General features: G+C 51.1%; 1 protein-coding gene across 2 annotated transcripts; it reads left to right on the top strand.

Annotated features, from left to right (window-relative positions):
- Positions 1–865: 865 nt before the first annotated feature.
- On the top strand, positions 866–22,247 carry Ssuh2 (ssu-2 homolog). 2 transcript variants are annotated; one of them, XM_087904448.1, is made up of 12 exons: positions 866–989; positions 4,964–5,062; positions 5,534–5,615; positions 7,804–7,936; positions 9,018–9,078; positions 10,113–10,237; positions 11,561–11,623; positions 13,174–13,259; positions 14,346–14,438; positions 15,158–15,263; positions 15,976–16,086; positions 21,122–22,247. In XM_087904448.1, exons 1-12 carry the CDS (start codon positions 929–931, stop codon positions 21,266–21,268), a joined length of 1,167 nt encoding a protein of 388 aa, XP_087760574.1. In that variant the 5' UTR covers positions 866–928; the 3' UTR covers positions 21,269–22,247. The 2 variants fall into 2 exon arrangements, with proteins under 2 accessions (XP_087760574.1, XP_087760575.1); XM_087904449.1 differs by having other exon boundaries at positions 7,807–7,936.
- The last annotated feature ends 725 nt before the right edge of the window (positions 22,248–22,972 follow it).

A 22,972-nucleotide genomic window follows, 5' to 3' on the forward strand; every position in this document is an offset into this window, starting at 1 on the left:
CATTTGTGTATGCACACACATACATATATACATACATATACCCAACCACTCACACACCCACCCACCCACTAACTTACACAGACGTATACAATTCAGACAGACCAGGGCTGGAGAGATGGCTCAGAGGTTAAGAGCATTGCCTGCTCTTCCAAAGGTCCTGATTTCAATTCCCAGCAACCACATGGTGACTCACAACCATCTATAATGGGGTCAGATGCCCTCTTCTGGCCTGCAGGCATACACACAGACAGAATATTGTATATATAATAAATGAATAAATATTTTTGAAAAACAATTCAGACAGACCTGGGGCTCAGTTCAGTGGTAGGCTTTGCCTCAAATTCTTGCAGTCCTGGCTTCTAGCCCCAGAACACCTCCCCAAACAACCCCACGGAGGCTTTCCGGGGATAGGTAGAGTGTTATCAGGATGACTCACACACCCTAGGTGGGAGCTCAGCTTTGACTGTGATGTGCTGTGTGTCCTTTTGCTCCAAGCTTTCAAGGACACAAGAGACTGCTGCCCAGATTTCAGGGGTCCCAGCCTGTGCACCTATGTGATCTCTCCGGTAAAGGGCAGTCTCCTGTGGTTTGCTCCTAGCCAGCTCCCTGTGCTTTTCTGGGATGTAGAAACCTGCCCCTGACCAGTGCATGGAGTGGCCTACTTGGGTTTGTGTCAGGCAGAAGAAGGTTTGAATCCTAGCTGGGAACAATGGCAGGATGTAAGCTCCCTGCACAGAGTGCAGCAGGGACCCAGATCTCTAGCTTTCAAACTAAAGGCTCTTGTGGGACACTTAAGGAGCTGGGACATAGGGCGGGGCTCTGCTCTGACGGATGCGTGGCAACTTTGCCTCTGCTATGTGTAGAATGGTAACAATAGGCTGGGAGGGGCTGAGGGTAGTCCCTCAGGTTGGAACCTCAGCCCTGAGGAATGCGGACTCTCACTTGGCTGGACGCTTTGACCATGGACAGGGATCCGAATGAGGATGACAGTGAGTAGAACCTTGGGTGGAATGGGTCACCTCTGCAGCCAGCACTGAACGAGATCTGGCTCCACATCACTTGTCTTCCCTTAGCATCTCGGCCTGATATCTCTTCCTTCCTTTTTTTCTTTGCTTGGGAAAGACAGCTGGTGGCAGCCAACAACCTCTCTATTATATCCTTTAGAGCAATGGGCAGAATGCCACAGCTACCTCAAGGGCATCTCCTTTCCTACTAAATGCCCTGCACATGTTTGTCCCTCTTTTCTCCAGGTGCCAGTGACCCTCTCCCCCCCCCCCAAGCCAGCCAAACAGAAGCCTGATCCTCAGGATCCTTCTATCTCTTTCCTAGATGCAGCTAATGTACAACATCACTGCCCAAATCTTCACACACAATTTCTTGCCTGTCACAGTCCTGGTGACCCCAGTCTGTCTTTAGCAGGATAGAAATACAATGGGATTGAAGGGCTGCTTAAAATGCAAGAAAGGAAATAGGTTTCAGAGGAAATAGCCTATGTTTACATGAAGGAACATTTGCTTCCTGACTTGGTACAGGCAATGCAGTGGTGGTCGGGGCAGCAGCAGGTGGAGAATTGGGAGATATCGTTCCAATCCTGGCTCTGAGTTAGACTGACTGTATGGTCTTGGGCCAAGACACCTAATGCCTCTAAGCCTCCATTTCTCCATGTATAAAAGGGAATCGGACCAGGAGGTCTGAATGTGAGGACCATGGGGGTATGGGTACAGTGTCATTGACTGCTTTCTAGGTAGGCAACGAGGGGCGTGCCACTTTTATGGGAATCCAAGAGAGGTCTGTGAACCAAGCATGTCCCCATGGACCTTGGGACTGAACGTCTTCTCTTGCCCAGTGGCATCTTTTTTCTTTAAGCTGTGGCTCTTTAGCAGACTTGGAGTTTGCAGAGGGCACTTTCCTTCCCACTGTTTAGGCTAGCAAGTTGGGTCTGGATTCAGATCCAAACTCTGCCTCCAGATTGCTGGGTGACTTAGCTCAGCCCACTCAAACTCTCTGGACATCATTTTCCAAGGTTATATGGACTGAAACAGAGAGCCGAGGGACCTAGGGGTTGGGGGTGATAGGGGAACTGGAGGAAGAGAGGTCTGAATATCTCTTTAAACCATAAGTGACATTCTGGTCACACACACGCTCACGCACACACGGGGTGCTTTGCACACCAAACATGAGAATGTGCCTACTGAATACCTGCTCTCCTTCTCAGTATTCTAGAGGAGCACCCATGCATGGAAGGGGATGAGATGTGGCGTGTGATGGGTGGGCAGGTGTGCAGTGAGATCGCGGTACTCTGGAGAGGGTACCACTGGGATCCTGTTAAGACAGAGAAGGTTCTGAGACAGAGAGAATGTCACTGGGAAAGATAAAAGATGAGAGGGCTTCTCTGTTAACTGTGCTTTCCTCTACAAGAACAATTCTTTTCATGCAAAAGGAAATTAGTTTGTGACTGGCAAGCAGAGACCCCACCTCTCCATCTGTCTGTGCAAGGCAAATCTTGGCCGCAGATTACTTGGGGGCTTGGAGACAGATGCAGAGGCCCTGGGGACAAGGAGGCAGGGCTTGAGCTATGAGCACTTCTTTCTGCTCTGCCTGTGAGGACTGGTGGCCTCAGGTTGAACCTCTGGGCCTCATTTTGCTGTTGCACGAGTGGGAAAATGCAGCAGTCATGGCGTGGGGAGGCCACCTCTGTGTGAGCGTAGACAGTGCCATGTGCAACAGGGTGAGGTGCTCAGCCAGACAGCGGCCCCCAAACTCACCCCAATGCCCTGGGGACAGTGTAACACAATGTAGGTGACCTCCATAGTTCTGCTGTGCTCCTCCCATGGTACAGGAAATGTGCCCTTCTGGGGGTCAACCTGGAGTCCTTTCTTGTTTGGGTGGAATGGGGGTATAAATTTAGCACGGAGGTACTGGGACAGCCCCAGAGGTCAGGGTGGCTCCAGGGTGATGGATGGGACTTGAGTCACCACCTCCCATTCTTCCCATCATCCTGTCCCTTTTATTTGGTCTCTAGGAGGTCACTGCAGCCACATGGCCTTTCTCTGTCTTCCCTTCAAGGGATGGGGATTGGTATCCTAGTTGACCCAAGGCTGTCTGATAGCCAGGGCCATCCCAGGAGACAGAAGTGGCCTTTCTCTCTACACTTGACATTTTCCTTGTTGTTTTCTAGTTTAAAGGAACACGCATCAAGTTCAGCCCAGGGGGAGAGCGGCTTTTATATGCCAGGCTCAGAGCCAGAGGCTGTCACACATGGTCCCACTATGTGGGTATCAGTTTTGATCTGTATGGCACCTGAGAAGGCATGGCATGCTGGAGAGCTCAGGACCATAGCTACACACAGCCATGGTGACCCTTGATCCCTTTGACCCTGGGACTGCCCTGACTTTAATATTTACTGAGCTCTTGGGAACTACAATGAATGGACACATGGGAATTCTGGCTCAGAAAGACCCCCATTCCAGCCTCCACCTTCCTGACCCTCTGAGAGCCCTTCCCTATAGGTGACTATTTCCATGAACTGGCTTGTGAGGGTCCAAGTATGGTGGCAAGATACAGCTTAGCAGTCAACCCGGATGCCCAGTTCACTCCCTACAGAACGCTGGAGTCGGGCAAAACCACACTTACTCGGCAAGGTGTGGCTGCTTTCATGCCTGTAGTGACACCCAGTAAGCAAGGCTTGGATTGTTAAGCCTATGGAGTCCAAACACCTCTCACCTACCTCTTTACAGAAGACAGTGGCTGACCCTGGCAGCTAAGCATTTTAAATCAGTGAACTCACTCAAAACAAAACCTTTCGAAGACCTTGGGACCCTACCACTTTGTATCACAGCCACCCCTCTTCCCACTGAGAAGCGCACCCCTCTAGCTACAAACCTACCCCTGCATGCTTTCTGCCTTGAAAAGAAGCCTTAGAGTACAGGTAGCTTGTCTCCCTACTAGAGGAGAGCCTTGCTAACGTGGAGGGTGTCAGGAAGGAGTTCCAGTCTTTATGACATTCTTTTTCTCCCGCCACTGTCCCCAGCCACATGTTGCAATCTTCAGCAACCCTAAGCCCTCCCTTCCCGGAGAGCCTGGCTGCTCTCCTGGAGAGTGATACTGTAGTCGGAGGCCACTTGTTCATCTCCCAGTCACCCAAACTTCCGAAACAATCACACAGAAACTGTATTATTTAAACTGCTGCTTGGACAATCACTTAAGCGTATTGCTAGCTAGCTCTTATATTTTTGGTTAACCCATCACTATTATTTTATATTTTACCATGAGGCTCGTGGCCTACTGGCAAGGTTCTAGCGGGCAGCTTGCACCTTTCTCCTCTGGCAGCTTTATGACTTCTTAATTCCTCCTCCTCCTCCTCCTCCTCCTCCTCCTCCTCCTCCTCCTTCTCCTCCTCTTTCTTCTTCTTCTTCTTCTTCTTCTTCTTCTTCTTCTTCTTCTTCTTCTTCTTCTTCTTCTTCTTCTTCTTCTTCTTCTTCTTCCTCTCTCTCTCTCTCTCTCTCTCCCTCTCTCCCTCACCCTCTATCTCTTCCAGCCTGGCTATATTCTGTCAAACCACTGTCTGAAAGCATCTTCTTTATTCATTAACCAATAAAAGCAACACATATACAGAAGGACTTCCTACATCATGAGACCTGATTAGCAATCTGCTCACCACTTATATTAGCCTAGAGGGAATGGGCCATAAAATTTAATTTTGGTACAAGTAAAAATCTAGAGGGTTCTCTGATGATTGTCCTACAGTGGGGATCAGACTTGTGTGTGGTGGGGAAACTCTCTATCACTAAGTGACACCCTCAACCCAATCCAGGGTTTGGAAGAGGGGCCTTCCCCAAAGAATGAGGTGTTTTGTGTGTACCCAACCTCGGTTTTCAGCTTCCCCTGAAGTCGCTGCAGATTCTTCCCCATCTCCTTGGCTGCTACAAAGTTTGGCACTGTCCTCTTGGTGTCTTTATGGCAGGTGTGGCTGACCTCAGTTTTGAGGCTGAGAGTCCTTTGGCGCCCCCTGATGAGCTCCTGGAAGGACTGCCCAGCTATGACTGGCTTCTGCAAGGGCGCGGTGAGTCAGAGTGGTCATGGTTCCTACAGCTTCTTCCAGGGGCTCTTGCTGGTTGGGGGTAGATAGGTCAGTGCTGAGATAGCTCCCATTTCTCCTAGGGTCTTGAGAAGTGTGGGGAGTGGGATTTGATAGAGATTAGGCAGTGTTCTGTGACGCTGAACCTTCTGCTACCCAAATGATGCTGGTCTTAAAATTTCTGTTCTGTTTGCTGGAGCCAACCCTTTTTACTTTTCTTCTCTCCTCCTCTTTCTTCTTCTTCTTCTTCTCCTCCTCCTCCTCCTCCTCCTCCTCCTCCTCCTCCTCCTCCTCCTCCTCATTCTCCTCCTCCCCTTCCTTCTCTTCCTCTTCCTTTCTCTTTAATAGCACAAGCCGGCCTTAGACTTCACTCTGTAGCCCAGGCTAGCCTTTTCTTTCACTGAATCAACACCTGTTCTTCTAAGCTGGGATGATGTCTCCCCCCCTCTCCCCTAGGAGGACAGGTCTTCTTTCCATCCCTAGAGTCCCTGGGAAGGTCCCAGGACCCTGCCTCTTGGTCCTCAGTCCTGGAGCACAGGTGAGTCTCAGTGCATTTCCACATGCTCCTGTTGCCCCATGGAAACTCTCTTTGGGAATGCTCTGACCCCACCTCTGCCATTGAAAAACCCTCTGGCGACACCTGCTCCATCCCAGATCCACTGAACCAGATCTCCCTGGGGATATGGCTTGGGAATCTTCAGCATGTTGTGTTCTTCAGCAGTGGAAACCACAGACAGTATCAGGGCTTGGCAAACTCTGGCTGGCCTCTTGGTCAAACCCAGCCCCCAGGTTGTTTTCTGTAAGTCCTGTGATACTGGAATCCAGCCACAGTCATTTGTGTGTATATTGTCCATGGGAGTCTTTGCCCTGCCACGGTGGAGCTCAGTAGACCCATGCCTGTCTGGCTCATGCTGCTCAAATATTGACTCTGGTTCTCTGTTGCTGAAGTCCTCCACCCCACCCCCCCCCAATCTCTATCTCGGGGGGGGGATGTACACCCTTTTTTTTTCTAGAAGACTTGTCACAGAGCTCTGGGTTCCAGCCAGCTCTGTGCCGAAGGGATGTGGTGAGGCCCCTTCCCAAATGCACCTTGTGGCTCAGCATGTGGCCTGCCTAAAGGAATCTTCCAGAGTCCTGTCACTCTGTGTGCAAGTCTGTGTGCACACTTCCATTCTGTATCTGCATCCCGGTCCTAGCATGAACCCATGTGACACTGACGGGCTAGCTCTGTCACTCACTTGGGACCCTATACCAGGCCTGGCTGTGCTGGTAGCATAAGGATTTAGGAATAGGGAGCAAATGGCTTTCCAGGCATCGGGGAGACTGTGCATGTGGGGAAGGAGGGAGGTAGAAGACAGAGGGCTCCTTCCAGGAGGTGCCTGGATCTCAGCGAGAAAGCTTTTCCAGAGAAGGGGCTGGAGAGGACCGACTCCATCACACTCAGGCTCTGGCCTGGGACCAACCTTCAGCTAGTTGTCATGCATGCTCACAGTTCTGATGACAACGATACAGGTCCCTGAGGGAGGGGACCTCATTTAGTCTGTTTCTATTTCTACCTCCTTCGGACAAAGTAGCATCATCTCCATACCTCAGTTTCCCCCATCTGTAGAAGCAGGGCCATCCATCTGCTACAGTTTGGAGATGAAATAGTGTAGTAAGAGGAGTGGGCTGCGTCCCGTCACCCTAGCTTAACCCCCGAAATAACCACACAGAAATTGCATTAATTAAATTACTGCCTGACCCATTAGTTCTAGACTCTTATTGACTAACTCTCACATATTAGTCTAACCCATCTCCATTAATGTGTATCGCCCCTTGACTGTGGCTTACTGGCATGAGTCTAACCAAGGTCCACCTTGGGCAGGAGAACAATGGCACCTGCCTGTCTCTGCTTTCTTCCTCCCAGAATTCTGTTCTGTCTTCTCCGCCCACCTAAGGGCTGCCCTATCAAAAAGCTAAGGCAGTTTCTTTATTCGACCAATGAAAGCAACGCAAATACAGAAGGACTTCCTACACCAGGATAGCCTGGAGGCTCTTGTGCCAGAGACTTCATCTCCCGCTTTGCCCCTCACTGAAGGGCTTTGAGTAGTGATGGATCCTGAGGGCACCAGCCTTGTCGTTGGTTTCACCCCTTGCTAGCTATAGCTGCATGAACTTTTGGGAGGTGGCGGAAACAGTTGCGGGTGGGTCTTATTGGAGGAAGCAGGTCCCTGGCTCCTTCCTGTTCTCTCTGCTTCTTGTACTTCAGGGCAGCTGCTCTGCCCCTCCACAGGCTCCCACCATGGCTCTCTGCCTCACCGTGAGCTCAGAAGCATGGAGCCAAGTGACCATAGAAACTGTCAGCCCTAATTCTTTTGTTACCATGGAAACTGTCAGCCCTAACTCTTTTGTTACCATGGAAACTGTCAGCCCTAACTCATCATCTTTCCTCCCTTTAAGTTGGTTTTCTCAGGAGATTTTTTTAAAAAAAATTCACAACTTAGCTTCTTTCCTAAGCCCCATACTTGGGCTAATGTGGGTTTTAGGCCTTTAAGAATGTCCTACCTACCCTGAGCACCTTGTCACATGGCTCCCTTGGCTAGATGTCTCCTGCACTGACTCCTTAGCACAGTCAGGCCTTGGATTCTTTGCTCTTAGGGCTTGAGTGTTCCCCTACATGCTAAGGGATCAGTTGTGGTGAGACCACAGGCCCCTCCCAGACCTCTGTTCCTTTGTCCTCTTCCCAGCAGAGTCCCTGTGGTGACTGAGGAGGTGGCCCGGGAAGCCCTGGTCAGCTTCGTGAACTCTCAGTGTTGCTACAGCAGTGCGGCTGCTGGCAACATCATCATCCAGGAGCTGAGACAGCAAACCCTCTGCAGGGTAGGGAGGCCATACCTGGGGGCCTGGGGACACTGGATCATGGGGGCATTAGTCCTGGGGGTACATGCAAACAGTTTCTTCCACAACTTCCTTATTTTGTATCTAATAATCAGAACATAGGAATCTCATCATGATGGACAACTTCACGTGCACTAGGTATTGTGGAAAGCAGATAAGACCATGTCAGACCCCTCCCCCACAAACTGTCCATCACAATGCAGGGTTTGTCCACAGAGTCTGGAGCCAGTACTGGGGATTAGGAGAGGCTGAGATGCCTGACCAAACACCTATGGTTAGATGTGGTAGATCTAGGGTTCAAAGTCAGGTTTGTTGACCAGAAACCTGGGCCTCTTTGCATGCTTGCATGAGGCAGACTAACAAGGGACCCTCTACTACCCTGACCCTGGCTAGCCTCTGTGTCTCCCAAGTCATGCCAGTGTCTTGAAACTGGGGAAATCTCACCTCTGACCTTCAGACCATAGATGGTGCTTCGGTCTCCTGCGCATGTGGGACCCTGAAACTGAATCTCAGGGCATACTTGCTAGTGTCAAACTTTTACTCCAAGAAAACACAATTAAGTGGAAGTCAGCCCATGAGAGTAGATAGGTCCTGGATGTAGAGAAAGAAGGGACCAGCTTGCAGCCCTGTGATCTAGGCAAAGAGCTGACCTCTCTGAGCCTTTGTTTTCTCCAACAAGAGAGAGAGAGAGAGAGAGAGAGAGAGAGAGAGAGAGAGAGAGAGAGAGAGACCCAGGTGAGGCTAAACGTCCCTTCTTACCCTAGGTTTGTGCATAAGAATTAAGGAGAAGGACCTTGTCATGAGTCAGGGAATGCTTAGAGCAGGGAACCTGGGGTCTCCATGAACCATGGGCTAGTACTGCCCTGTACAGGATTTGTCCTGTAGATGGATCCCATGTGGAACTTCATGGGGAGTTGCAATTGCACTGGGTCCTGGCAGGGGTAGTCACACTTTTGTTCACGACAACCCATGTGGGTGGAAGCATCATCCTTTTGCAGCACAGTGCTAGTGTCACCAGGAACGGCTGGCACAGCTCGTGATGCACTGGGGTTCTCATCTGTAGTATCGCCTGGAGACCTTCAGCGAATCCCGGGTCAGCGAGTGGACATTTCAGCCCGTCACTAGTGAGTGAACTGTCTGGACTCGGTTTGCTTGGAAGGGCCAAGGCTGGGCCTGGGGGACCATCTCAGGTCTTGGCTCAGTCACTAAAGCTGAATCTGATGCTTGTCTTCGTGTGTGTGTGTGTGTGTGTGTGTGTGTGTGGTCTCAGTTTCCCCACTTACTATAAAACAGTGGGATGCTTTTTATCTTAGAGACTCCCCAGTGCTGAACCTGAGAGGTGATTTGCCCCGGAATTAGTTTGCAAGAGGCTGAAGAAAGCCTAGCATTTGACTTTGACTGTGAAGACAGCATTATGCTTGGACATCCACCTAACACCCCTAAATTTCTAGACCCCCAAATTCCCTACCTACTGTGCCTTCCCACCTTGCACTCTGCAGTGCTCTAGAGGCGTCTCTCTTGTTCTCTTGGGAAGATTTTTGTTCTCGGCTTCTCTGCTGTCCATCTCTAGTCCATTCTTCAAAACCCAACCTGGTGTCACCTTCTCTAGGAAGCCTTCCAGGATTTTCTTTTCCTCTTCTCTCCCAAGCAGAATGTACAAGCCTTTTGAGTTTTCCAGGCCCGTTATGTATGCTTTCAGTCTGAGACCATGCTGTCCGGAAGAGGAGGATGAGAACAGGGTAGAGGGTACGGTAGCCATGGTTCCTGCTCATTGGTCCTTCAGACCATGGGTATCCTGTCATGAGCATCAGACATGTCCATCCTGTGCTGGACATCTTACACACAAGCTTCAGTTTAGGTGTCACTGTAATCCTACATGCTAGGTGCCCATTATTTGTTCCCATGCTAGAGATAAGATGATTAAATTCCAGAGAGGATAAATCACTTTCCTAGGATTACACAGCTGGAAAGTAGAGGAGCCAGGATTTAAACCCAGGTCCAAAGTGCTTAAACTCGGAGGGCGGGGGGGGGGGGGCCCACTCTTCTGCAGCCCAAGCTCATGATGTGCACCAAAAAAGGAGACATGCTGTTGGGTGGATACACAAAGGTTTGTGCCTGGTGCCTTTTGCGGTCCTCACAATGACCCCTTCTGTGCCAGACCACTCGGTGGATGGACCGCAGAGAGGTGCCTCTCCCAGGCTCTGGGACATGAAGGTCCAGGTGCCTCCGATGTTTCAGGAAGACACCAGAAAGTTCCAAGTGCCTCACTCCTCTCTGGTCAAGGTAACGGCTGATTGGGTCATCCGTATTGCTCACTAAGTCTGTGTCTCACCTTCTCCGTGTTTCACCAGACTTCCGCCCAAGGCCAGCGTAGTAGGCCATGCCTGTGGTAAAAATAAAACCCAACTTAAGAACAGCACGTATCTTAGGGAGGCACCATTCACACAGTGAGAGGGCTGTCACCAGCTGGAAATAGCAAGTGACAACATTCCTAGGGCAACTGTGTGCATGCATGCATGCTTCCTTGCTTGGTTTTTGCTTAAGAGTGAGGTAAGTAGTGGAGGACTCAACGAAAGTGACGCGAGCTCAAATCTCAAACACAGTGGGTAAATGGCTTGCTGAGAAAGCACAGGGCCTGGGTTTTTATACCTAGTACATATGTAAAATCTGGGTGTGGGGGCTTGCACTTGGAACCCCGTTATTGGGAGGCAGAGACAGGAGGACCCCTGATGTTCACTGGCCAACCCAACCAGAGTGGTGTGCTGGAGGTTCAGAGAGAGACCTTGTCTCAAAAAGTAAGGTGGACAGTGACCGAAGCAGACACTTAAAAGACCTCTGGTCTCCTTGCGAGCTGTGTAAACACAGGCGTACAATCCACCCCACCCCCACTTCACTGAGCTTTTCCTTGGATGTCAGTAGGAGAAGAGTTTTGATGTCTGCGGTATAGGAATCTGTCTTAGCAGGAAGTGTGGAAACCTGGTGGTTGACTGACACCCCCATTCTCTTCTTATCTGACAATTGGCTGTTTTCTCATTAACACTTGATTTAAGAATGTAATTCGATTCCTTGAGTCCTCAAAGTAACCAGACACAGAGGAGCTGAAGGGGGTCACGAAAGCATTTCGCTCGTTTCTGGACAACACAGAAACCATTTCCCTTTAGCGACAGAGTCTAGCAGCTAGCTTCTTGCCTTTCACAAAAGCGTTGTCCATTTCGTGTGTTCTCAAGGCCCAGGTGAATGAGTTACTGAGGCAAGTCAGCCTTTGTAGTTTAGTCTGACAGGAAACTAGAGTGTGAGCTAGCTGAGGGCTCACAGCATCCTCATCTTAGCACACACGCGGGCAAGTCTGAGCTGGGGGGGGGGGAGGTTCTACTGGAGACCTTGTCTCCAGCTACTTGGAAGGGTCTTTTTTTTTTCCCCCTTATCTTTCCCATGGTAGTCTAGGGTTGGGAGAACAAAGCCATCCAGGATTTCCCGTCCTTTCTCCCAAGCAGAATGCATGAGCCTTTAGAGTTTCCCAGGCCCTTTGTGCTTATGTTCAGTGTGAGAGCATGCTGTCTGGATCTGCTTAGCAACCTCCACCCAGGGAGAACTCTTCCCTTTCAGGAATGTCACAAATGCCACGGGCGTGGCCGCTATAAGTGCAGCGGCTGCCACGGGGCCGGCATGGTGAGTCATGGGTGGGCCTGTGTGGGTGTTGGGGTGGACTTAGGAATGGCGGGGCGCGGAAAGGGTCTAGAGGCTCCCTGCACTAAGTGGCACCTCGGTGAATCATCTTCCCTTTCTAAGGCTCCAGTTTCCCATCTGTGACTGGGATAGTCAGAATGGGTGTCCCCGGGGACCCTCACTCACGCTTTGATGGTGCAGTTTAGGAGTTTCTCCTCTTCCTCGTCACAGGCATTGAGGATCTGCATAGGGCTGGACCCTGTCAGAAAACGGGTCCTAGGCCATGCTAAAATGCCTTCCCAAAGAAAGATGAAAAAAAAAATCTGTCCCTTTTCCCAAGGTCCCAACTACAGACCCAGGCACAATTCCCCCTAAGTTTATTCTGGAGAGTCAATGAGTATATTGAGGTTCTGGGGGTTGTTATAGGGGTGTGGATGCTCCTCCCTCAGCATGCTGGACCTGAAATGCCTTAGCCAACAGGTGGTAACTGTCTGCATAGATGGAGTCCCCCCTTCCCAGACCTAGATACTCTAGTGCCTCCTTGAGGCAGAATTGCATATAACAGGCGGTGGAGAGTGACAGGAACTGAGGTGAGAATCTTGTGACCCTTCCCATCCCTCTGTGAGGGGGTGTAAACTGCCAACAATCTCAGTTTGAATGAACTTTTGCAAAGGGGGTACAACTGAACGCCCCAAGATGGTGAGTGGTTGCTTGACTGTGAGGCCAGTCACTCGCGGTGACAGAGCCCTCTGTGGAGCTCAGGGAAGTGGACGCGGAGAGGTGAAGTTCAGAAGGCTTGGGAGGTGAGGTAGAAGGGGCTAGGGTTATCTGCCCAGGCTGCTGCAGCACACCAAGACATCCTGGATATACAGAGGCCAGACTGCTGGCTCTGGAGGCTAGAAGTTCAAGCCAAGGCTCTCTATTTGAGTCTGCTCATCAGACACACATTGATCACTTGCTGTACCGCTATGCCCCTCTCTCCATCCAGGGGCCTGCTGGGCCCTCATCTCTCACCTGCTCGTAGTGGGTCCCAGTGGGCTGCCCCTGGCTTTTCTTTCCTCTCCATGTATCCTTCTGCCATTTGCCTCCTGTGGTCTCTGCAGTCCACCCCTCCACCCTCTGCCCCACCTCCTTGTGATCTTTTTGTTATTTCCTCCTGGCTGGCTCCTTTCCTCCTCTCCCTTCTCCCTGAACTTGCTTTGAATGTCAGGAGTCCACCCCTGGGGACTTTCCTAAAAATGACCTGCCCTCACCCGGGTCTTCAGCCTCTACGCTCCTGGCTCCTTCCAAACACTTGGTTGGAGGCAGGTCTTGGGGCTTGGGAGTGAAGTCAAATCAGAGAGAAAAAGCAGGAATCTATGGACATGAAGTCTTGGAACCCTGTGCCCGGCAGGGTATAAAGTCACCAATCCTCAAGCCACAAGCCACAAACCACAAACCCAGGGGAGGAAGAGACCTGGGTCAGGGTCACAGGGATGGGTTGGAAGCTGGTCCCAGGATGCCTGGGCACTGCTTCTGAGAGAGACTTCTGCTGAGTCTGGACGTGTCCACAGGTGAGGTGTTCGTCCTGCAGTGGTACCAAGCGAAAGGCTAGGCAGCCCCGGAGATGCCATATGTGTTCGGGATCCGGCAGGCGCAGGTAGGAGCGTGTTTGCAGTGGGTGGGGGAAGGCTCTCTGTTCTTAGGTTTTTTTCTGGTCACTGTGCAGCCGCAAAGGCCATGGGTCACTGACCCTCTCACCACTGTACCGCCAGAGTCCGTGCCTATTGGGTGCTCTTTTACTTCGTGTGTGGGTGAGCTTGTTTCAAGGCCCGGCATTTCAGAAACTCATCAGGGAAGGTGTGAGGAGATGGGGTGTGGAGAGACACTCAAGGAACACCAGCGGGAAGGGCCAGTTTAGACTCCAGGCTCTGGGCGAAGCATTCTTTATATAACTCAGAGCTGCTTAGCAAGTCAGTGGACCGACTAAACAACCCAGAACATTCCATCTCTGCCCTTGGGACTTTGCATACAGTGGGCAGTGATGTCTTCTAACTCATGTCCTCTCAATATGTATAAGCCTTGGAAGGGAAACAGCAAATTACAAGGAGTGAAAATGTTTAACATTCGATTAGTTAATAGGCGAGCCTTACTGGCCATGGGTTACTGTACCTTCTACGATGACTAGAGAAGAATGTCTTTGGGTTAGAACATTCATTTATTTCATTTTTCAAGTATAGCAACCCAGTTCAAATTGGCTGTGGCAAAAGAGTACTTTTATAGGCCCCAACAACTGTACAGTCTAAGAAGATATTTATGTCATGGTATCAGGACTGGCTAGATCCAGGTGCTTAAATAGTGTCACCAAGCTGCAGTAGTGAGGGCACCAGGTTCAGCAGCCAAGTGGGAAGGGACACTCTTCTGAAGGGTTCCCAAAACATTCTAAGGTGGCTCTCCTTATATTGACTTGGGTCCATGTTTGTGTTGGCTTGGTTGCCAGACAGATGGAATGAGGTAACCAGCCACACTGAGAACCCAAACTGGCCACAGAGGGTGGGAACTAAAAGCCACGGAACCAAGTGGCCTGGGCATGGGGAGGATAGACTCCTAAGGGGCTACCCTAGCCCAGCTGTCAGAGGAGGGAGAGGGTAACGGTGGGCAGGTATTTGTCTCCTATTGGAGAGGGTTAGGGGCAGGGACCTCTGGAGACACAGGAATACTGGAATACTGCTCCCTGTGACCACAGGTGCAGTACCTGCTCTGGAAGGGGGAACAAGACATGTGCCACCTGCAAGGGGGAGAGGAAGCTGGAGCACTTTGTCCAACTGGTCATCATGTGGTAAGTGACACCAGGGACCAGACCTGGAGGAGGTGTGGGGGTTATTGCTGGTACAGAGAACCCCCTCCTCCTGGGGGCTTCTACCTGGTCCAGGAGGGAGCAGCTGTGGCGGGAGAGAATGCAGGATGGCTTTGGCTCTGAGCTTACTTTTATTCTCATTTTCCAAGTTACTACTCCTGCTACTTGGTGTGAGTGTGAGCACGCTCAGATGTGGGAGTGCATGTGTACACGCGAAGGCACTTGGGTACCGCGGCCCTCCTGGCGAGGTCAGAGGTCAACCTGTAGGAGTCGCTTCACTTTCCACCATATTAGACCCCGATATTGAACTCAGTTTGCCAGGCTTGGGAGCAAGCGCCTTCACCCCGTGAGCCATCGCCCGGGCTCTAGCTTTGAGTTTACACTCTGTCATCATCACCTGCCGGGGTAGCAGCCACGGGGCCCACGAACGTTGTTGTCTGGGATAAAACCGTGTGCATGTGTCCCCAAGATCAGCCATGGATGTGCTCCTATGACGAAGTCCATGTCCTGTCCCTGGCCAGGATAAATGCTAGGCAACCAAAGGTACATGGGGACTGGCTCCTTGCAGGCCAGGGCCCTGGGCTTAGAGAGGCTGTGTCCCAGCTCCAGCTGCCAGTCCCAGCCCCCACTCACCACCCCGCTTAGGTGTGAAGACCAATGGTTTGAAGGTGGAGCCGATTCCCTTTCGTTCCCTCCTCCAGGAAGAACAGCCTGTTTGAGTTTGTGTCCCCACACCACCTCCACTGCCCTGGGGAGCTGCTTGCCAAAGCCAGAGGGGAAAACCTCTTCAGGGACGAGAATGCCGTGGTAAGAAGGTGCAAGGAAGTTGGCATCCTGAAGACTAGCTGGAGCATCTGGCCCTCTGCCGGTTTAGGGCTGATGTGTATGGTGGGGACAGAGCTGCCCAGACAGAGAGGAGGCCCTGGGTGACTGTGAATGGAGTCTGGTGTCAGGGCCACGAGGTCATCGGTCCCCTGCCCAGGCGGGTGGGATGTTGAGAGGACGTGGAAAAAGGCACTGAGTTGCCCGTGTTATGAGCTGAAGGTGGGCAGGGCTTGTCTCCAAGTGGGAGAAGATCTCATATGGGATATTCCAGGGTCTGAGTCAAAGCTGGGTGAAGCTGCTAACCTGCTGCTTGGGGTTCTGCGCCATTCATTTTGTGTCCACCAGACACACAGTAGGGAGTTTCGATATTGGTGTGATACGTGACCCACGCGCTTTAGTCCCAGTTTTATCTGGCTCAGCACACAGTGGGACCCCAGAAAGGGTCTTCTGGAAAACATGAGAGCTGCAGGTGGGAATGTAGGATCTCTGCACCCCCTCCCTTTTGTCCTGGACTCCCTGAGACAATAAACTGGTGAATGATGTCTAAAGAGCTTGCTGTGTGGCCTGGGACCCTTTCCCCCATCACTCTCTGGGCCTACTCTTCTGCCTAGTGGAGTTGGCCCTGGAATCTTCCATAGCTTATGTGGGGGTGCTCTGGGAGAGAAAGTGAGGTTCTCTGTTTGTCTCTCCCCAGGTGTACCCCATTGTGGACTTTCCCCTGCGGGATATTTCTCTGGCCTCCCAGAGGGGCATTGAGGAGCACAATACCGCTCTGGCCTCCCGCAGTGCGCGCATCCTTCAGCAGGTGAGGCAGGAAGAACTGAGAACAAGGGCTTGGCTTGGGGCTGCTTCTCTGGTCACTCAAAAGAGGCGAGAATGAGGCTTTACCTTAAGGAGTGAGGGTGCGGAAGATCAAGGGCTTGGGAAATGCGCAGCCCAAGAAACTTCAGAGTTGAGGCAGTGTGCTGGAATTGGGGGCCAGCATATCACACTGAAGAGGCAGGAGGGACCATCAGTCACTGGGAGAGAGGACTGGGGATTCGTTCACAGGAAGTGAGTCCTAGTGTGATTCTAACTCCCTCATATTCAGAAAGCAGGAAGGAAACCCAGTGGTACCCAGCCAGATCTTAGGCCGGTGCACTGGTGCATGTGGGAAGTTCATCTGGTGGCCACTAGATGGCAGTGGAATCACCATCTCTGCAGCATGGCATAGACTAGAGTTCTTGGGGTCTGGAGAGATTGCTCAGTGAGTAAAGTGCTTGTTGCTCAAGCATGAGGACTTGAATTCAGATCCCAAGGTTCCACATAAAGATCCTTCTGTAGTGACACTATCCCCGGGGGTCCAGGCCGCTCTGTGAGGTTCTCTGCCCAGCTTATCTGGTTCAGTGAGGGTCTGTGTCTCCAAGAGAAGATTTCCAGTACTGACTTCAGGGAACACCCAGTGCTTGAGGTTGGTGATGGGGAACCTGGACCTTTTAGGCAGGGCTTAGATTCTGGGTCTCCTGCATCCTCATGCGATCCTGGGGGCAGCTGGGGCATCCTGGGCAGCTAGGAATCCTGGGGCAGCTGGGGCATCCTTGGGCAGCTGGAGCATCCTGGAGCAGCAGGGGCATCCTAGGCAGCTGGGACATCCTGGGCAACTGGGCATCCTGGGCAGCTGGGACTTCCTGGGCAGCTGGGGCATCCTGGGGCAGTTGGGGCATCCTGGGACAGCTGGGGCATCCTGGGGCAGCTGGAGCATCCTGGGCAGCTGGAGCATGCTGGGGGGGCTGGGGGCATCCTGGGGTTTCTGGAGCATCCTGGTGTAGCTGGGGCATCCTGAGGCAGCTGCTTCATATGCCTTCATGGCTGGTTTCTTCCCTGACTGCTGCTGTGGGCTTAGGGTTTCAGGTGCTACCCTGTGGCGCAACCTGCTTTCGTTTCTGTCTTTCCCAATGAGCCCCACTTCCTGTTCTCTGCACATCTCTCCTGCTGGAAGGAGAGAGAAAGCAAACATGCATGCTTTAAAATGAACTGAGACCACCTGAGATCTGGAAGGGGACTTAAGTGAGCTTCAGGCACTGCGAACTCCATTGTCTCCCAGGGCCAGGTAGTCACCTGGGTGGCCCTCTGAAGATTCAGTCTCCACTCAGCTCTGTGTCTGCACATATCAGGGAGCTCTCAGACTGTCTAGCATCCAGGTAGTTACATGGAGCCTTCCAGCTTTTCAACATCATAACAAGAATATGAGCCAATAGTCTCTGTGGTGTCCTCTGGTTCCATCTGAGCCCCTGGGTTATTGTTATAAATGCAAGCCCAGAGACTGGAAGGAATTTGTCAGGAGCTACAGTTCTTTTGTCAGCTATTCTGGAAGTTAGTACAGGATTTGGGCATCTGGGGTGGGGGACTTGGGACCTTGTCAGTAATCCAGACACTGCAGGACACACCCAGTTGGCACCTGTTTCTCAGTTCTGGCACTCTCTGGAGGTTTGAACTAAATCCCCCTTCACTGACCCTCCGTGTTTGAAAAGTCATGGGGTTGGTTCTTATCTCAGGTTGGGCTCTTCAGAGCAGCCCCGAGAAATGCCTATATGAGTGTCATTTACCGAAGAAGGAGTGCTTGAAGGATCGGGGAAGAGCTGAGAGGGAAACCAAGTCAGTTATAAGGCAGCCTCAGTCTGATCCCAGTCTGATCCCAGAGTGGCTCTGAGCTTCAGTCATGTCCCAATGCCAGGAGGCTGGGCTGCTGCCTTCTTGGCACCATCTGCCCTGGACATGGAAGGTAGGCTCTATAGCTCTCAGAGTTCTCTACAGAGAACTGGGCTACGGTGCTTGGATCAGGGGTGGGTGCAGCAGCAGGCTGTCAGGAAACAGGACTGGGCAGGGACGGATCACCCACTGGTCTTCCAGGGCTTTGGCATTGGGTGGAGTGTCATGGTGGTTATCTGAGTAACCCGCAGTCTGGGCTTGGCCACCTGTTCCCAATATCTAAACTAATGAAATAAGGAATAGGCAAAAGCAGCGAAAGATTTACTTGATGCAGCATGCTGGGAAGAGGCATGTGTAAAGAAATCTAGGGACTCCCTACCTCCAGGTCTGCCTTTGGAATTCCAATAGGTTTAGGTCCTAGTCAAGGTGTGGTCCCACCCATCACTAACCCATCAGATTCTGGGTTCTCTCCTCTTCTGCAAGGTGTCTGACCCCGTGTGTGACTCCTTGGGATCCACTGTGTCAATACTCTGCCAGGGAGGCACCCGAGTGCCTGTCTAACATAGCTCTACTCCTGCTGTGACAGTTTGGCTTGAGTAAAGGAGTCCCAGATGGGACATTACCTTGGGCATGGCAGGAGGCTTTAGGAATACTTGGGCTTGAGGGACAACATGACTCGATCAGCTTGCACACGCTGGCCACTGTGGGGACCATTATACTCAGAGTGGCCAATGCGAGTCCTTTCACAACATGCTGACCTAAATGATACGGTATACGAGTGACTGGTGCAGCCTCTAAAGCCTTCCTCCCATGACAAGCTAACCTCAAGCAACATAATCCACCGTGGAAAATCCTGGAGCTGGAAAGAGCAAGACAGGAGATGTGCACATTAAAAAATGTATTTTTGTTTTTAAGGGGACAGAATGGGTGAGGTCACATCTGGGAATCCTCTTTTCTAACTGATCTTTGGTCCTGATTTGATCCCGATTGAGCCAGAGCCAATGATCTGTGACAGTGTTTTATTCTTGTTACAGAAGATGGGGAGGGGAATCTCGTCATGAGGAGGTGGCAGCCGCCACAGTGAACACAGTTCCAGCTGCTGCAAGTGGATAGCTAGAATCCTCTCCATTGTGGAGGACAGCCAAGAAGCAAACACACAAACAGTCAATTACGAGAGGGCCATCTTCTGAAGGACTGAGGGCTTGGGTGGTTTGTGGGCTTAAATCCAGATCTTCTGAGCACACAGTGGATAGAGGCGGGGATGCTGCTGCTTCTTGTAGAAGGGTCTAGAAGCCAAAGAGTTCCTGATCTTCTGCCCAGGCCTCTAAGCAGCAGCCTTGGCTCCCAATTTCGTGTGACTGTTAGTCCTTATTTACGAGGCTTTGCATAACAGTTTTGGTGGGAGTGTTTTGGCTTTTGCCTTTGATTTCCAAAATGATCATTTGTGCCATTGCTTTTAGTTGATGGATACGAGTTAGTTTTCTGATCTCATTTGGCACCCCAACTTTGAAAGAGTTTTGACTGCATTCCACATATAAGAAAGTCAAGGTCTAGAGAAATGGAGCTCAGCACCACACAGGAAGGGTCTTGGCAGTTTCTAACCCTGTTCCTGGGCAATGTCCTATGCTCCTAGGTCCTCCTTCTCCTCCAGGGCTCTGCCCTGCCCCAGTACTCCTTGGGGACTCATGGGCAGTTGGAAGAGAAATCTGAGCAACCATCTGATGGTTTCTGATGGGAAGGGCTTTCAGCGAGCGAGGAAGGTTTGGCTCCTAGCTGTCACACCATTTTCTTGGGTTTGGGATCCTATGCCCGAGAGTGGGGTGTGGAAGCAGCATGAGCCAAAGGCACAGGGCAGACCACAGAAATGCCCCAGGGGCGTGATACTTTAACATCTGGAGGAGCCACAACTGTATACCAGCTGTGGGTTGCCCTTGCCAACAGCCAAATAACACCAGGAACTAAAAGGTGACAAGGACCCCCTCCCTCCACCCCAGAAGCCCCGCTTCCTTCTTCTGCAGAGCTGAAGATTTTGAACTCACTACTCAGAGAAGGGGCTGGAGATGAGGTTCTGAGGCTGGCTCTGTGGAAGATAGAGAGTTCTGCTCCCTCTTCTGGGTACGGCGGGAGGACTGTTTAGGAAGAGGTGGGTGCTGGGAAGAGATCTGAGCTTGATGCAGGGACTGCTAAGGCGAGGGGCCCAGGCTCGCAGTGTTTGATGTTCAGGACCCAAAGTCTCACGAGCCTCTTGTTTTCCTATCTGCCAAAAGGAGAGCAGTTGAGAAAGACTCCTCTAAGGCTGTGCTGACACACAACTGTGGTGGTGGCGGAGGGACATCTGGCCAGATAAGCCTCACAGAATCCACCAAATGCTGGCATTTCTCTGACATTTTATCTTAAAACCAAAATCAAAATCAATAAGCCACTCGAGACATCTCTCTGCTGGTTTGAATATGAAAGTATCGAAAACAACTTTGTTCTTCATCCCCATCCAGTACCTCATGGAGACATTTATGCTTCTGGAAATGTCTTGGGGCTTCCTTGAGGTCCCTTGGGGATACCCATGCCTCACTTCTAATATCAAACAGTGACTGAAGATAAATCAGTTTTCCCAGGACGTAGACCATGGGAAGGAACACTGATGGGTCGTTAACTGTGAACTTGGCACATCTAGGATCCCCTGGGAAGAGTCTCTCCCAATGAGATTTTGTTTAGATCAGGTTGTCCTGTGGGGGATTGTCTTGGATTGTGTCCATCGAGATGGTGAGACCCATCCACTGTGGGCAGCGCTATTCTGTAGGATTGAGTCCTGGGCTGTGTGAGTGTGGAGATGGACGACGAACAGGAAAAGGCACACATTCCTTAGCTATTTCACATTCCTGCATCAGCTCCCCTCTGAGATGAAATGGACACTAACATAGAGTTAGGAGCCCAAATAAACCCTTTCTCCCCTGAGTTGCTTTTGGTCTGGATATTTTGTCACAGTGTCAGAAATAGGACTAGCATAGGAGCGCAGGAGGAGATCCATCTAGATGGTCAGCTCCGGACATCCTGTGCACCCAGCACTTTACCCCGCAAGCCTTGGGAAGCCGATGCTGCTTCATAAACAAATCAGTGACTTGAGTGACTCTGTGTTTGGCTTTCTGTTTCCTCAGCGCCAGACCATCGAGCTGGTCCCCATCACAGAAGTTCATTACTGGTACCAAGGAAAGACATCTGTCTACTACATCTATGGCACCGACCACCAGGTGTACGTGGCTGACTACCCCAAGCGATACTGCTGTGGATGCACGATCCTCTGATGGACAGAGCTGTCCCCAGAGTCCTCCGGTTACACTTGACAAGGGGACAGCGGTGCTCTTTAAGTTTAGTTATGTTGGCGATGTTGGACGACCGCTTGCAAACTCCAGAAGTCTTTCTGAACAATTGGTTAATCATCTGTCCAGACTCCACCCCTGACGGGGCTCGTCTGGTAGGACCCATGTTTAACTTATAAGAATTCTCCTAAGCAAGTTCCTGTAGAATAATGAAGAGAAGTAACATAAATGGTGGGGTCTCTTCCTCTCCCCCCCAATCTAATACCCCAGTTGTATGTGGGATCTTGTATTGTTGATCTCTATTTTAGTCTGAATTCTGCTATGAGCCTTGGAGTGTGCTCAATGGTATAGAAGTGTTGAAATGTAATTACAGGTTGACTTACTCCCAGCACCTTTGCTTTCTGTCCTCTGGGCTGGAAACACTGCTTTAGCCGCTGCTGAAATTGTTGCGTTGTACTGTGCCAGGTCTGAGGCTTCCCTTCAAGGTTAGAAGGCTGTGGCAGTTCAAAGATGGGCGCTCTAGTCATCTGAAGGCCACTTCCAACTGGAGCTGCCCACCAGGCTACCTCCATACAGTCTGGGTTTCCTCACAACATGGAAGCTATATGGTGGCTGTCATTCATGGGTATTATGATGGCTGATGTTGACTGTGAACTTGCCAGGATCTAGAATCACCCAGCAGCCAAACTTTTGGGTGTGTCGATGAGAGAGTTTCTAGATTAGATAAATTGAGGTGACGATGTTGCCCGTCTTGACTGTGAATAGCTCCATTTCATGAACTGGGGTCTTGGACTGCATTAAGAAGGAGAATGTGAGCTGGGCACCAGTGTTCTTCTCCTTCTGCTTCTGGAGCACAGATGCATTGTAAGCAGCTGCCTCATGCTCCTGCTGCCGCGCCTTCCTCACGGTGACAGACTGCACCCTTGAACTGCGAGTAAAAACACAATAAACTCTTCCTTCCTTAGGTTGTGTTTGTCAGGCACTTTGTTGCAGAGGACATGAAAAGTCAACAGTACGTGTGCTCAACTGAAAAATAGAGGTCTCTCTCCAAAGTTCAGAAAACCAAAACAAAGCACACCTGTGTTGCAAGGGTGGGGTCTAGCTGCTGACCCCTGTGGACAAGTTTCATGGAATGTTTTCTTTTTGAGTAGATGTGGTTTGGGATCAGAAGATGTGAACTGGGTCCTCTTGTTGGAGCTGGGCAGGCAGAGGGAGCTCCCTGTAGACCCAAATGTTGGCTCAGCTTTGGAGAGGTGTTACTGGGTCCGGAAGGCCACCATGATCCTGACTGTGAGGAACCAGAGGATTGTCATCTTATGATACCTGTTAGAATAGGTGCTGAACAGAAACAGTGGCCTCTGCATGTGTTTTCCTATGGGCCGTCTGGAATTCCCACTTGAAGTCTATCTTACCTGTAACCATTTGTCTCCGCCCTGCCCTTCAAGGACAGGGCCCTGGGAGGACAGGTTGGGAGGGGGATGGGGGAGACAGGGATGCAGAGTGTTTGTGCATCTCTGCTACTGTTTGAGCCCTAGATTTCCCCATGCCTGTTTGACTATTTCTTTATTTCCTGGCCTGGGTGAATCATAGCTCATGAGGTCTGGATGGGCATCCTGGTAATGCTGAGGAGAGCAGCACAGTTCATAGTGGGCAAGGTAAAGTGTCTCCGGCTCTCTCAGGATTGGGACT

This window comes from Myodes glareolus, chromosome 3, assembly GCF_982192425.1.
Source record: "Myodes glareolus chromosome 3, mMyoGla1.1, whole genome shotgun sequence".
Classification (NCBI taxonomy): Eukaryota; Metazoa; Chordata; class Mammalia; order Rodentia; family Cricetidae; genus Myodes; species Myodes glareolus.

Excerpts from the sequence above, each read along its gene's own strand:
- Ssuh2 (XM_087904448.1), top strand. The coding sequence starts at position 929 with ATGCGGACTCTCACTTGGCTGGACGCTTTGACCATGGACAGGGATCCG. Across the intron at positions 7,937-9,017 it reads GACAGCAAACCCTCTGCAGG|TATCGCCTGGAGACCTTCAG; the intron begins GTAGGGAGGCCA and ends TCTCATCTGTAG. Across the intron at positions 11,624-13,173 it reads GCTGCCACGGGGCCGGCATG|GTGAGGTGTTCGTCCTGCAG; the intron begins GTGAGTCATGGG and ends ACGTGTCCACAG.